The sequence below is a fragment of the Geotrypetes seraphini genome, chromosome 3 (genome assembly GCF_902459505.1).
Source record: "Geotrypetes seraphini chromosome 3, aGeoSer1.1, whole genome shotgun sequence".
NCBI lineage: Eukaryota > Metazoa > Chordata > Amphibia > Gymnophiona > Dermophiidae > Geotrypetes > Geotrypetes seraphini.
In genome coordinates this window covers 44313881-44329870 of record NC_047086.1, presented here as the reverse complement: position 1 = coordinate 44329870, position 15990 = coordinate 44313881, and the positions used below count along the sequence as shown (strand labels likewise).

The 15990-nt window shown below is 47.4% G+C and overlaps 1 protein-coding gene across 6 annotated transcripts in view; it reads right to left on the bottom strand.

The window, feature by feature from the left end:
- Positions 1 to 15990, bottom strand: part of PHIP (pleckstrin homology domain interacting protein) — a 603903-nt gene that overhangs the window by 221900 nt on the left and 366013 nt on the right. For all 6 annotated transcript variants that reach the window (XR_004538753.1, XM_033937022.1, XM_033937020.1 and 3 more), the window contains exon 23: positions 5657 to 5776. Coding sequence is in view for 5 of the 6 variants with exons in the window: in XM_033937022.1 (XP_033792913.1) it covers positions 5657 to 5776 (120 nt within the window). In the remaining variant the exon portion in view is untranslated. The remainder of the gene's footprint in view (positions 1 to 5656; positions 5777 to 15990) is intronic.

The window sequence follows — 15990 nt, the reverse complement described above, 5'->3', positions numbered from 1 at the left end:
GATCTAGAAGGGGGTAAAGGGATGCCAGGGACATATATGCAAAATTTTTCTTTGTCTAAAAATTTGTTGAGAGCCCTGAGATCCAGAATGGGTCGCAGACCGCCCGTCTTTTTCGGAACTAGGAAGTAACAGGAGTAAAACCCTCCTGCTCTGCTGTTCCAGAGGAACTTCCTCGATGGAACGGAGACGAAGCAGAGCTTGAGCTTCCTGAAGAAGAAGGGCGGTCTGGGATGGATTGGAAGGATACTCTCTTGGAGGTGGGTCTGGTGGAACCTGAGTGAAATGAAGAGAGTATCCTTCCTTGATGATTGACAGCACCAAGAGGTCGGATGTAAAGGTCTCCCATCGATGGTAAAAATGATGGCGACGATCTCTTATGGGGGGAAGGGAGGACAGAGGCAGAACGATGGAGGTTATGCTCTGTTTTAAACAGTCAAAAAGGCTGCGCAGCCTTAGGCACAGAAGAAGGCTGAGGTTTCTGTTGCTTCTGCTGCTGTGGTTTCTTGGGAGGTGGTCGAATGTAAGGAGCCTCCTTTGGAGTATAACGCCTCTGGAAAACTGGAGGAAGGTGTGAAGATTTTGCAGGAGCTGGCTTAGGCTTTGGTCTGACAATGGAAGCAAAAGATTTTTCATGCTCAGACAACTTCTTGGTGGCGGCCTCTAAGGACTCATCAAAGAGGTCACTGCCGTCGCAAGGGAAGTTAGCCAGATGATCCTGAAGATTAGGATTCATGTCAATGGTGTGAAGCCAGGCCAAGCAGCGCATCACCACAGAGAAAGCAGACAGTTCAAAGGCATCATAAAAGTTGTAACAGTGCAGCAGTGACTTCTTGGAACTCGAAATGACTATTTTGATCCAGGTTCTTCAGAAAACCTGGAAGAATACCAATGAGGAACTTGAGATAAATAATGAAGACAAAATTGTAGTTGAGGACTTTGGAGGACTTCATAGCATTTTGATAAAGACGACATCCAAACTTGTCCATGGTCTTACCCTCTCTTTCAGGAGGAACTGCAGCATAGACCATGGAAGGATGGGTTTTTTTCAATGAGTACTCCACAAGGAGGAATTGGTGGGATAACTGTGAATTTTCAAACTCTTTACAATGTAGAGTTCTATACCTCAAATCCAACTTGCCTGGAACAGCAGGTATAGCATAAGGAGTCTCCAGGCATCGTTTGAAAGTTTGAAACAAAAGCCGGTTAAGAGGGAGCTTAAGTGACTCTGCAGAAGGTTGAGGCAGATGCATTTCCTCCAGATACTCCTTGGAGTATTTAGAACTTGCATCTAATTTAATTTCCAGGTCATCAGCCATCTGACGAAGGAAGGAAGAGAAAGACAACTGATCTGCCAAGGCCCTGCCTCGAGAGGGGCTCGATGACCTCAAGGCGTCTCGAGTGGAGAAGGAAAGCGTAGCCTCTCTGGAGAAGTAGCAATCCAAAGAATATGTAAACTTGCATGAGGCAATGGAAGCAGCTGATTCCTCAGGGTCTGGAATCGGTGAACTCGATCAAGGAGTTGGAGGCCTCGAAGAGCTGGAAGGTCTGGAATGAGGCCTAGATGAGGAAGGCTGCTTTTTGGAAGAACACCTGCACCTCGATGGATGCCTCGATGAATGCCTCGATCCATGACGAGAGTGGTGTCTGGAAGCAGGTCTCGAGTAGGATCAAGGAGACTTCGCCCTATGGATAGAAACAGGCAATACTGCTGGTGAACGAATAGGGATAGAAGCAGTAGAGACTCAATAGTTTGGATCGAGGAATCTCGAAGCACTTCCAAAGACTCTGCTCCTTGTATGGAGTGTGAGGATTCCTGTCGAGACACTCGCAAAGAATCTACTCCTTGCATAGAGTGTATAGATATCAAACCAGACACTCGCAAAGACTCTATTCCTTGCACAGAGGCACAAGCAGGGACTTGACCTCACGGGAGAATGCTGATTGCTCAGGCTGGATTATAGGAGGCAGAGTCGAGGCAGAACCATATTTGCTTAGTAACTGAAAAAATTTCTGCTCCAACAAGGTGCAAATGTGGATCCACTTGAAACTGGACCACTTGCAGAGGCTGAATGCTCCAAGGTGGAAGTGGAGATATGCTTGGACTTGGAGAGCTTGAGGACCACCGACGGAACCTTATGCTTAGATATCTGACCCGAGGGAAACTCAGGAGAAGATAAAGAAAGTGTACTCAAGGCTAAAGATGATCCAAACGAGGAGGGTCTGATGAGACACGAGGTCGGAGTTGTGGAAGCAGGAGGACCCTCGGTGGAAGGTGGGAACGAGGCAGCACTCGAGGTCGAAGGTGTCATTGAAGAGTCCATCCTGAAGAATTTTTCCACTAAAACCCGACGATGTTTAAGGGTTCGAGGTTGAAGAGTAGCACAGTGCTTGCATGACTGAGGACTATGGTCAGGCCCTAGGCACTTAAGGAACCAGTGGTGTGGGTCTGTGAGAGAAATTGCATGCTGGCACTAGCTACACTTCTTGAAGCCCGTGACTGGCCGGAAGGAGAGGAGCGAGGAGCCGGCTGAGTCAGAGAGGGAGCAGGAAAGTCGGGAGGCATACAGAGAAGAGTCGGGAGAGCAGGAGAGAAGGAAGGAGAGCAGGGAGAGTCGGGGGGAGAACCGGGAGCAAGGGGCAGCAGTGAAAGAAAGCTCCGCCCATCCCCACCGAATCATCGCCCGGGCACCCCCTTAAAAGGGAGCGAGCCAATGGCGCGCAGTCATTCGGCTTGCGGCGAAGGCTTAGTGAGAGCGCCTTTGCAAAGGAGCCTTAAGAAGGAGCCGAAATCTAGGACGCCCAACAGAGTGACCTAGAACGTAAGTTACAAGTTCTATTTGTAGCTGCTGTGAAACAGGGATCACTTCTTGCACACCACACACCTAGAGGGACACTGTGGAAAGGAACCCAAAAAAAACAGTAATACTTACCCTGACTGAATGATCCTCCAAGTGCACCACTGATAGTGGGAGCAGCCACAGGCTTCCACATCCCCACTCTCCTAGTTTTCCCATTCACTTCTATTACAGCTATGGTGAGCCTCATCAAAGCGGGGATGCTGAATCGGCTGTCAGCGGCGCACGTGGAGGATCGTTCAGTCAGGGTAAATATTACTGCTTTTTTGGGCCTCCCACTTTAAGCTTAGGCTCCCTCAAAATGAACATCTCCCCTGCTGTAGCAGGTAGGGATCCCCAAGCCTCACCAACTGATGGCCACCTCCTCCCCCTCCAACTTCCCAAGTTCTGCAGCTGGTAGCAATATTGCAGAGCTGCTGCCTTCCCTCCTCCCTGCCCCTCCCCCACCTTGGCTTTCATGCATGCATGAAACCAGTGGCAGCTTAAAGATATTGCCATTGGCTGTAAAGCTTGGAGATTTTTGGTTGCCAGACTGGAGGAAGATGTCTTCAGTTGGCAGGGATTGGGAATCCCCAGTAGCTCAAGAATTTGTAAATTGCATTCAGGCGGGGAGTGCCCACTAATTTTGGGCTCCAGTCCCTCCCCAAAATCATCTGTATATGACTAAGCCACTGAATACAAAAATAACTGTGATGCACATATCCCAGAGCTAACATATTACAGTTAATAAATTCAAAATAAAACAATTTTTTCTACCTTGTCTGGATATTTTATTTTTCCATCATCTTAGTCCCAGTTTCTCTTTCTGCTTTTAATCTATCTTCTACCAATTCTCTTTCCAGTGTCTGCTGTCCAGTTTTTCTTCTCTTCTCAATATTGTTCCATTCCTTCCTTATGCCTGTCTCCAACGTATTGATTTTTCCCTTTCAGCTTTCTTAACTTTTTCTTTTCTTTTTTGCCTCTGTCCATTCAAATCTTGCCTTCTTTCTCACCCTTCTTTTAAAATGTTCAGCTACCTCTCAATTCTCCATCTTCCCTCAGTCCCTAGCTCTACTATTTCCCATCTCACTCCTTTCCCAGCCTCCCCATTACCACATTTCTACCACTGTATTCACTGCTCTCTCACTCATCTTGTCATCTCCCTTTTGACCTCATCCACATGGCTCACCACTTTCAGAATTCCCCCTCCCTCTCTCCACTGGTCAGGCTATAACTCTCTGCACCTTTCTTTCCATCCCCTTTCTTATCCCAGATCTCTTCCCACCTACTCTCTCATGGGTCCATCTCTCCTCTTCTATCCCCATGGTCCAACATTTTGCTCCCTCTCTTTTTCTTCTTCCCTCCCCCCTTGATGCTGAACAATGAAGGAGAAAAAAAAAAGAGAGATGCTGCATCTCTCTGCCTTCCATCCACAGGCCTAAAATTTCTCCCTACCTTCCTTCCATCCCCAGATCCAACTTCTCTCTCTTTCTCTTCTCAACTGCCCCACACCCCATCTATCCCCATGCCTGCCTGCCTCCCTCCACCTGGTCCATCATTTCTCCTCTCTCTTCCCAACAGTTCTCCCTTCAAGTATCTCTTTCCCTCTTCCTCCACACCACCCCAGGTCCAACTTCTCTCCCTTCAGACCCACCATCTCTCTCTCTGTCTTCTGTTTTTCTCCTCCCATGCCCAATCTGGCACTTCTTTTAATACCCTCCCCCCTGTACTTTAAAAAAAATAAAAAATAAAAACCCCAGTCCAGGAGGCTTCCTTGGCCCAACATGTTCTCCCCCCTCCTCTCCACGCCCATGCTTTGCTACCTCACTCCTCTCTCACCACCATGTCCAATAATTCTCTCTTTCCCTCTCTCTGCCCAATAGTTATCCTCTTTCTTCATCTCTCCATGTGCACCATCTCTTTCCCTCTCTCAGACACCCAATTCTCCCTTACTGTTCCCTCCCTCCCTTCTTCAATCCTATGGCTCATGCACCCTCCCTCCTATTTTCATCATTTGTCCAAAGTTTGTGCTCCCTCCCTCTGAGTCTCAACATGACTTTCTCCCTCCCTCCGGCGAGTATTTACCTTCTGGCCTGCTCCCATGCTGCAATCGCTTTTCTGGTAAAAGCTGCGGGCGGTGATGGCTGGCTGGCTCCTCACGCAATCCGTGGCTGTGCTGGAAGCATTTATTTTATGGCTGTCGGCAATCCGCGCCTGTGCTGGAAGCAATCCCTTCCTTCTGTGCCTCCCCGTGAGTGTTTATTTTCCGGCCGGCTCCCTTGCTGCAGTTGTCTGCGGGCAACGTAGGCTCCTCGCACGCGATTCACGGCTGATTCGGAAGCCTTCTCTCTGACATCAGCTTCTTACTTAATATTCCCCTCCCCAATCGCACATGCACTCTCCCCAGCAAATAACACACTAGTCATCCCCTTGAACCTCATTTACGAAAAATATCCAAACTCCTAAATAAGCATCTCCCTTAGGTATCCATTTAACCTTCTCCTAAATAAGCATCTCCCTTAGGTATCCACTTAACTGATTCCTTCAAAGTTAGGTATCTTTCTTCAGTTGCCTATATTGTTTTCCCCACTGAACCTTGTAATTACTTGAACCCTGTCAAGTTATTCTATCGATAAATCCAGATATCTTATACTTGTATTTCTATACCACAACATGTAATTTACTTAAATCGTTGTAATGTAATTTTTCGGTAATGTCCTGATCTCTTTTAACTGTAATCCGCTTAGAACCGCAAGGCACAGGCGGAATAGAAATCACAAATGTAATGTAATGTAATGTAATGTAAAAATAAACATAAATACCTCATCCCCCATTTGAGGCACAAATGGACAACGTCTAGGAGCAGTATCTGTAATCCACACTGAAGGCAACCATTCCTCCAGAGTCATGCCTTGCTCTGTAAGCTCGCCAACAGGTAACCTCTAACAAATACAAAAATAAAGATATGAATTTCTCTACCAAAACTTTAAAATTTAACTTCTAAGCTACTTTTCATAATTCATCATATAAATATTTACAATTTGAACAAAGCTTTATTATGGTTTTTCCCAACAGTACAAGAAAGACAATCCTGAATGGGCAGCACTCATACGCCATTACCTGTAAAAGCTGATTATGAGGGGGGAAAAAAACAGGAATTATGTTTTACATTCAATTACAGTAATGTAAAAATAAAGCAAATCTCCTCGTTAAGGCCTTTTCTTTTACTCTATTAAATCTTATTCTATAAAATCAGTAGCCAGCATTTGTGAAGAAAAAGTATGACTAGCTATAGGAGACAAATGCAAAGTTGCAAATAGAAATTCTACACAAATCTGCACAAAAAGTTATAAATACTTAAGCGGTGATTTGCATAGGCCAAGTTTAGTAGAATAATTTTCTAAGTTGCTATCACCACCAATTTCTTGAAGTTCTATTTCTATAAACTCCTTAGCACAGATAAAAACTGCAAATCCAATGCAAAATCAATGCAAATCCAATGCAAAAACCAAACTGCAACCCAATGCAAAAAAATATTTAAAAAGCATCAAGGGAAATGAAAGCTCAGGCAGACTTTATTAATATGAAACAGAGAGTGGACTCAGGTATGCATATCCAGGCTTCAAAAATCAACTTTTACACAACGCCAGACATATTTTGGCACTACAATGCTTGCATTAGGGGAAACAATAAACAATATGAGTCTGGTATTTATATATCCACCTTTCAAAACTGTACCACTTCTCATAAAATAGAGTTATTCACAACACTGTAAATTAGCAATTCTAGGTATAGCACAGTTACTTACCGTAACAGGTGTTATTCAGGGACAGCAGGCAGATATTTTCACATGTGGGAGACGTCATCCACGGAGCTCCAATGCGGACAGCCTCGCAAGCAGATTTGCATGTAAAACTTTAGAAAGTTCGCAACTGACTCACCGCGGATGCGCGAGTGCCTTCCCGTCCGACGTAGGGCGCGCATCTCCGCAGTGTCTCCTCAGTTCAGATAGCTAGCTAAGAAACCAACCAGCGGAGAATATCTGCCTGCTCTCCCTGGATAACACCTGTTATGGTAAGCCATAAGACGCACCTGACCATAAGATGCAACCTAGATTTAGAGTAGGAAAACAAGAAAAAAAAAATTCTGAACTAAATTGAGTACTAATATATACAAGGCTCTGCACCCAGGCCCCCTCACTCTCTGCCAGGCTCTGTATCCAACCCCACACTTCTTGCCAGTCTCCGCACTCTGTCCCCCATCCCTGCCAGGACTGCACCCTGTTTCCCCTTCCCTGCTCAGGCTTTGCACCCTGTTCCTTTCATTTTTCATATAGGGTCATTCCATGTCAAGTGGACCAGGAGCCGACGCTCGACCCCCTTGAAATCCAACCAAATTTTATAGGGGTGCTGTCTAGGGTCTCAAATGAAACTCTGCATAATTTTTTGGATCTATCTCAATTTGGTCAGGAGCTAGGGCTGGTTGAACAACCTCCCATGCCTTGTGTGACCTAAAACGCCAACTTTGCTTAAGCACTTCAGCAGAAGGAAACTAACATAAGAACATAAGAATAGGAGACGAGCCACAGCGCGACCTGCCTCAGACCGCGTGTTTGAGACCGCAGGGCTGAGCAGCAAGGGCTTGCTGAATCCGGAGAGGGGAGACAGGAGAGCCGCCGAGGAAGCAGGAGAAGGCGGGCAGGAAGGCAATCAACTGGGGTAGCGGCGAGAGGGAGCTCCACCTACCCCCACCGCGACAGAGGCAGCATCAGCGCCCGGGCTCCTCCTTTATAGGAGACGAGCCACAGTGCGACCTGCCTCAGACCGCGTGTTTGAGACCGCAGGGCTGAGCAGCAAGGGCTTGCTGAAGCCGGAGAGGGGAGACAGGAGAGCCGCCGAGGAAGCAGGAGAAGGCGGGCAGGAAGGCAATCAACTGGAGTAGCGGCGAGAGGGAGCTCCGCCCACCCCCACCGCGTCAGAGGCAGCGTCAGCGCCCGGGCTCCTCCTTTATAGGAGACGAGCCACAGCGCGACCTGCCTCAGACCGCGTGTTTGAGACCGCAGGGCTGAGCAGCAAGGGCTTGCTGAAGCCGGAGAGGGGAGACAGGAGAGCCGCCGAGGAAGCAGGAGAAGGCGGGCAGGAAGGCAATCAACTGGGGTAGCGGCGAGAGGGAGCTCCGCCCACCCCCACCGCGTCAGAGGCAGCGTCAGTGCCCGGGCTCCTCCTTTATAGGAGACGAGCCAACGGCGCACAGCCGTTCGGCGCGCGGCGAAGGCGAGCGGCAAAGGCGCTCGCCTTAGCGAGAGCGCCTTTGCGAAGGAGCCAGAAACGCCAAGTAATTCACTTTTCTCTTCTTTTTCTTTTTCCTTTTTCTCTTTCTCTCTCTCTTACCCACAGCAGGAGCACACCAGCACTTCACAAGAGCGATGGAGGACCCAGGATCCCAGAGGTACTTTCCGGTATACTGCACAGAGTGCAATATGTACGACTACCTCCCTTTGGGAAGGCGGGAGTACATATGCAGTCGGTGTCAGGAACTGGAAAGCCTGAGGATGGAGGTCGGCAGATTGAGGGTCAAGGTCCAGGAGCTAGAGGGACTGGAGGAACTGCGCACCACAGAGGAGATGAGCTGATCTACCCAGAACACAGACGGAGCAGGCCCCATTGTGGACCAGGTGAGGGACCTCGAGAGATTCATTGAGGAGGCCTATAGGACGGTGGAGGAACGGGATCAGCAGCAGCACGGACGAATGTCGGTAGACGAGACCCAGGATCCACAAGGCGATACCGGGGAAGGACCTAGCGGAGGGACAACGCAAGAGGAGGAGACCGCGACTCATCAGGACCCCGAGGGAGAGACACCACACTACACCGAGGACACGGACCTGAGGCAGAGGAGGTTGCCGAGGAAAGGGAAGTCTGCTATTGTGGTGGGAGACTCAATCTTGAGAGGGGTAGACAGTCACGTAGCTGGAGAAAGGGAGGACCGGCTAGTGACTTGTCTCCCAGGGGCCAGGACACGAGACATCACTGACAGGATCGAGAGGATCCTGGACGGAGCAGAGACAGAGGAGACTGCGGTAATAATCCACGTCGGAACAAATGATGTGAGCCGGAGGAACTTCAGCATGGACGCACTGACTGACCAGTTCAAGGTCCTGGGAAGAAAGCTGAAGCGGAGTACCCGGAGGATAGATTTCTCAGAGATCCTGCCTGTACCGAGAGCAGATGCAAAGAGGCAGGCAGACCTCCAAGCTATGAATGCATGGTTGAGGAGATGGTGCCAGGAGGAGGGCTTCCGATTTGTGAGGAACTGGACGTCCTTCTGGGGAAAGAGCAAGCTCTACCGGCGGGACGGCCTGCACCTGAGCACAGCGGGAACCAGACTACTGGCAACCAATTTAAGGAAGGAGATCGAAAGGGCTTTTAAACTGAAGAGAGGGGGAAAGCCGACAGCTGATCTGATGTTGACGCTTCGGACAACAGCATACAGAACAGATGCTGAACGGGCTGACTGCAGGGAGGAAACAGAGGGACCAGAAGATCTACAAATCAGACAGCGAGGGAAACATCAGGTAAAGGGAGATTTCTGGGAGAAGACTAAGGGGCATGGGGACACAGGGGGACTGGGTGGCATAAGGGCGAAAGCCGAGGGTAACATAGAGGCACCACAAGGCAAGGGGGATCAAACAGAGGCTCAAGGGATGACAGCCCAGGAGGGGGCCGGTAGGGCTAAAAATCCCAGAGGAAAAGCGGGAAAGTGGGGTGGCAGGAATGTGGGGAAGCTGAAAGCTAAGAGGGTAAAGGCTGAGGGTAAAGCAGAAACACAGAGAGCAGGAAAACTGCCAGAAATCCAAGGGCAAGTGTACCAGGTAAATGCAGAGGTGGAAGAAAAACGACGGGACCTGCGGTGCTTATACGCAAATGCAAGAAGCCTCACGGCCAAGATGGGCGAACTAGAAGTCGTCGCCAAGGGGGAGGACCTGGATATAATTGGAATTGTAGAAACCTGGTGGACAGAGGAAAATCAATGGGATATAGCGCTGCCGGGGTACAAGCTCTATAGGAAGGACAGGACCCACAAAAAGGGGGGAGGCATAGTACTATATATAAAGGAATCTATCCACTCGGTCGGGATGGATATGGCAATGAAGACAGAGGGGCTGGAATCGCTGTGGGTCAAATTACCGGAAAACAAGGGTGCGGGCATAAAACTGGGGCTGTACTATCGACCACCTGGTACGCCAGAGGGAGTCGGACACGACTTGGAAACGGAATTGAGACAGGAGTGCAGGACTGGAAGTGTAACAGTGATGGGGGACTTCAACTACCCAGGGATAGACTGGAGTACGGGTCACTCCAACTGCACTAGGGAGACAGGATTTGTAGAAGCTGTGAAGGACTGCTTCATGGAGCAACTAGTCAAAGAACCGACGCGAGGGGGTACTACTCTTGACCTCATCCTAAACGGATTAGGGGGGCCTGCAAGAGGGGTAGAAGTGGGAGGACCACTAGGCAACAGTGATCACAACATGATCAGATTCACATTAGAAAGGGGGACACCCATAGTTAGGAGGACTGCAACAACTGCGCTGAACTTCAAGAAAGGGAACTACGTTGCTATGAGGGAAATGGTGGGGAGGAAGCTCAGAAACATCTTTAGGATGGAGACTGTGGGAAGCGCCTGGACCCTACTCAGGGACACCCTGCAGGAAGCACAGAGAATGTACGTCCCCAATTTCAGGAAAGGCTGCAAGAACAAGCGATCAAAGGACCCGGTTTGGATGTCAACAGAAGTAAAGAGGGCGATAAACGACAAAAAAGTATCTTTCCGGAGATGGAAAAAGGACCCAACGGAGGAAAATCACCAGGCGCACAGGAAATGCCAAAAGGAATGCCACCGGGAGGTTAGAAAAGCAAAAGAGAAATACGAAGAGGGGCTGGCCAAGGAGGCGAAAAACTTCAAGGCATTCTTCAGTTACATTAAGGGGAAGCGACCAGCGAGAGAGGAGGTAGGGCCGTTGGACGATGGGGACAAGAAGGGAGTGATTAAGGAGGATAAAGAAGTAGCTGAGAGGTTGAACACGTTCTTCTCGTCGGTCTTCACGAGCGAAGACACATCTAATATCCAGACTCAGAGGAGCTCACGAGTGGGGAGCAGGCTGAAAAATTAGAGCACATAGAGGTAAGTAGGGAGGATGTCCTCAAACAGATAGACAGGTTAAAATGCGGCAAATCACCGGGCCCGGACGGGATCCACCCAAGGGTTCTGAAAGAACTAAGACAGGAAATAGCGGGCACAATCCAACATGTTTGCAACCTATCCTTGAAAACTGGTGAGGTGCCAGAGGACTGGAAATTGGCAAATGTCACACCGATCTTCAAGAAGGGATCGAGGGGTGACCCCGGGAACTACAGGCCGGTGAGCCTGACTTCAATAATAGGGAAGATGGTGGAAACTATGATCAAGGAAGGCATTAGCGAGCACATCGAGAGAAATGGCCTGAGAACAAGCCAGCACGGATTCTGCAAGGGAAGGTCGTGCCTAACAAACCTTCTGTACTTCTTTGAGGGAATAAGCAGTCGGATGGACAATGGGGAGCCCATAGACATCATTTACCTCGACTTTCAAAAGGCTTTCGACAATGTGCCACATGAAAGGCTACTTAAGAAACTGTGGAACTACGGGGTGGGAGGGGATGTGCACAGATGGATCAAGTACTGGCTGTCGGGTAGACTGCAGAGGGTTGGAGTAAAGGGTCAATATTCTGACTGGTGGGGAGTCACGAGCGGTGTGCCACAGGGATCGGTGCTGGGGCCTTTACTCTTTAACATATTCATCAATGACCTGGAAAAGGAGGCAAAGTGTGAGGTTATAAAATTCGCAGACGATACCAAACTGTGCGGCAGAGTTAGGACCAGGGAGGAGTGTGAGGACCTACAAAGGGACCTGGACAAGCTGGAAGACTGGGCAAACAAATGGCAAATGCGCTTCAACGTGGACAAATGCAAGGTCATGCATATAGGGAAAAAAACCCCGTTGTTCAGCTACAAATTAGGGGGGTATTGTTGGGAGACAGCAGACTCGAGAGAGACTTGGGTGTGCTGGTGGATGCATCACTGAAGCCATCTGCACAGTGCGCAGCAGCCTCGAAAAAAGCCAACAGGATGCTGGGCATCATAAAGAGGGGCATAGCAACCAGAACACGGGAAGTCATCATGCCATTGTATCGAGCGATGGTGCGTCCACATCTGGAATACTGCGTTCAGTATTGGTCGCCGCACCTCAAGAAGGACATGGCGGTACTTGAGAGAGTCCAAAAAAGAGCAACAAAAATGGTAAAAGGGCTGGAACACTGCTCATACGTCGAGAGGCTGGATAGGCTGGGGCTCTTCTCTCTGGAGAAAAGGAGACTCAGGGGAGATATGATAGAGACCTTCAAGATCATGAGGGGCATAGAGAGGGTGGATAGGGACAGATTCTTCAGACTGAAGGGGACAGCAAATACGAGGGGGCATTCTGAGAAACTGAAGGGAGACAGGTTCAAAACAAATGCAAGGAAGTTTTTTTTCACCCAAAGGGTCGTGGACACTTGGAATGCGCTACCGGAGGAAGTGATCAGGCAGAGTATGGTACAGGGATTCAAGCAGGGATTGGATGGATTCCTGAAGGATAGAGGGATCGTGGGATACTGAGGGAGGAGCTGGGATGTAACACGTGTGTAGGAAGTTAACCAGGAAATGAGTAAACCAACCTGGTCGTGCTTGTGTAGACCGGAGGGCTAGGACTTCGATAGGAAGGCAGGACTTAAATGGGAAACCAAGGTGGCAGGGGAGCCCCTTCTGATGATTCAGACAGGTCTTGACCTGTTTTTGGGCCACCGCAGGAGCGGACTGCTGGGCAGGATGGACCTGTGGTCTGACCCGACAGAGGCACTGCTTATGTTCTTATGTTCTTAATTGCCACTGCTGGGTCAAACGAAAGGTCCATCATGCCCAGCAGTCCGCTCACACGGCGGCCATCTGGTCAAAGACCAGCACCCTAACTGAGACTAGCCCTACCTGCGTACGTTCCGGTTCAGCAGGAACTTGTCTAACTTCGTCTTGAATCCCTGGAGGGTGTTTTCCCCTATAACAGACTTCGGAAGAGCGGTCCAGTTTTCTACCATTCTCTGGGTGAAGAACTTCCTTACGTTTGTACGGAATCTATCCCCTTTTAACTTTAGAGAGTGCCCTCTCGTTCTCCCTACCTTGGAGAGGGTGAACAATCTGTCCTTATCTACTAAGTCTATTCCCTTCAGTACCTTGAATGTTTTGATCATGATCCCTCTCAGTCTTCTCTTTTTAAGGGAGAAGAGGCCCAGTTTCTCCAATCTCTCACTGTACGGCAACTCCTCCAGCCCTTTAACCATTTTAGTCGCTCTTCTCTGGACCCTTTTGAGTAGTACCATGTCCTTCTTCATGTACGGCGACCAGTGCTGGACGCAGTACTCCAGGTGAGGGCGTACCATGGCCCGGTACAGCAGCATGATAACCTTCTCCTAGCATTCTGTTCGTCCTTTTTGCCACGGCCGCACATTGCACAGATGGCTTCATTGACTTGTCGATCAGAACTCCCAAGTCTCTTTTCTGGGAGGTCTCTCCAAGTACTGCCACGAACATCCTGTATTCGTGCATGATATTTTTGTTACCGACATGCATCACTTTACATTTATCTACGTTGAACCTCATATGCCATGTCGATGCCCATTTCTCGAGCCTGATTTATGTCACGTTGCAGATCTTCGCAATCCTCCTGCGTTTTCACTACTCTGAATAATTTCGTATCATCTGAAAATTTAATCACCTCACTACCTAGGAGTCTGAAATTTTTCATTTTGGTACACCACCTTGGGGCAAGTTTCTGTGCTAAGTTTGAAATCTTTTGCGATTGTCCTTCCATTTCTACAGGTCAGCAAAGTAGGCAAAAAAATTCACGAATGAAAATTTTTGGCACAGTTTGGCTCCATACTGCTGCTGGTAGGTAAGTCAGCTGAGGGTATAACACTAACAGCAGACATGTGCCATGAGGTACTTCCAAGATTTGCAATATGAACTTTTACAGTTAAGTGAAGCTGAAGATATGACCATCCAAAAAAAATGGCTTTATGCATTTATGCAAATTTTCACTGTTTTTCAGATTCAAGTATCTCTAATGTGTAGGGAGTTTTTAGCTTTTTTTTTTTTTTTTTTAAATATCATTTGAAAGAGCATGTTTTTCGCTACAGAAGCTATCCTGTTTCATCTTAGACCCGATCTTTCTTTGATGAGAATTAAAGCTTCAAAGATAAGCACTCCCATGCCTCGTGTGACCTAAAATGCCAACTTTGCTTAAGCATTGCATAAAAAAAAACTACCTAGGAGTCTGAAATTTTCAGTTTGATACAACACCTTGGGGCAGGTTTCTGTGCCAAGTTTGAAATCTTTTGCGAATGTCCTTCCATTTCTACAGGTCAGCAAAGTAGGCAAAAAAATTCATGAATGAAAATGTTTGGCAGTTTGGCTCTATACTGCTGCTGGTAAGTCAGCTGAGGGTAGAACTTTACCAGCAGACACGTGAAGACCTGCTGCGAAAATCTCCATCAATGACCTCACATAACAACCCAATCTGCTGTATAAGTAATTTATTAGTAATCAATAATAGTCAGCTTACAGAACAAGTCTTCAGCCAATTCAGTCAACAGAGCATATACAGAAAGCCGGCTTTCGTATACCTGTTGTCTGTTCTAATTAATCCCCTAGTAGGCTGGCCTTTTATACATTCTTAGTAACCTAGGACCACATTAGTACATGCTACGTTCTTGATTTCTATTGGATATTCATAATTGTCATTTTCATTATCAGTTCATTGACTGGTCAACACTTATACTTTCTGAGTCATATTGAAGCGTGATGTCCTATTGCCAAATGGCTTGCCTAATTTCCCTGACATATGTGCTTTTAATATCAAGAATCACTAATTTCCGAACAAAGCCCATCCTATTCCTCTTTACTTATTTGCACAGTTATCAAGTTCATATTCTTGTGGTTGATCTTATTGCTGGTAAATCAACTTGACCTAAGTTATAGAGATGTGGTAATTCCCTTCTGATGCTGGTAATTTCCATTCTCACAAACAAACTTCTTGTTTGTCATAGTCAGCAGATGTTTGCTAGTTTCTGTGTGAAAGATGAGTTTCACATGAAACCTGCTTCTGTTAGTAGAAAGAGAAATCATATGAGAGATGTGACTCTTCTAATAGTTTGTTCAGGATGCTTTCAGGCCTATAATAGTATTGCCATATTTCTGTTAATCTGAGGTTCACAGGGGTCTGTCTTCACCTCCAGTTTCATGGAAGTCTTAGGATCTTCACCTGTACAGGTCTTTCTCATTCCCCTTAATTCTTCCTAACATGTACCATGAGTACTTCCAAGATTTGCAATATGAGCTTTTACAGTCAAGTGAAGCTGAAGATATGACCATCTGAAAAATTTGGCATTATGCATTTATGCAAATTTTCACTGCTTTTCAGATTCATATGGTGTTATAAGGTCATGATGAACCTTAAAGCCAGACTTGTTCATGAAGCCACTGTGCTGTGATAGTTGCAAGTCAGAACATGTTCAGAAAAGCTGCATGTATCAGACATATTACTACAGCCATGCGTACATTCTTGTGAATCACATGATTATGCATTTGGACTTGCATGCAGTAAATAGTTTGTGCAAGCCAATGCATGTTTTGGCTGTCATCTTGCAAAAGTGCACAGTAAGTATGTCGAACGCTGAGCAGAATACGAGACGAATACTTGTGGCTAGCAAAGCTTGGTTATGAGTTTTCAGATTAATATAGTTCCATTGCACATTCACAATGAAGTGCCAATGACCCTTCAATAAAACATTTACGCAAGCAAATAATGCTTATCTTTAAACCATGAATTCTCACCAAAGAAAGGTCGGGTCCAAGATGAAACAAAAAATCTGTAGCAAAAAATCATGCTCTTTCAAATGATATTTAAAACAAACAAGGTGCTAGGGGATTGCTTCCTGGAACAATTGGTAAAGGAGCCGACAAGAGACAACGCCACCCTGGACTTGGTACTAAATGGCCTCACGGGACCGACAAAAGAAGTAGAAGTT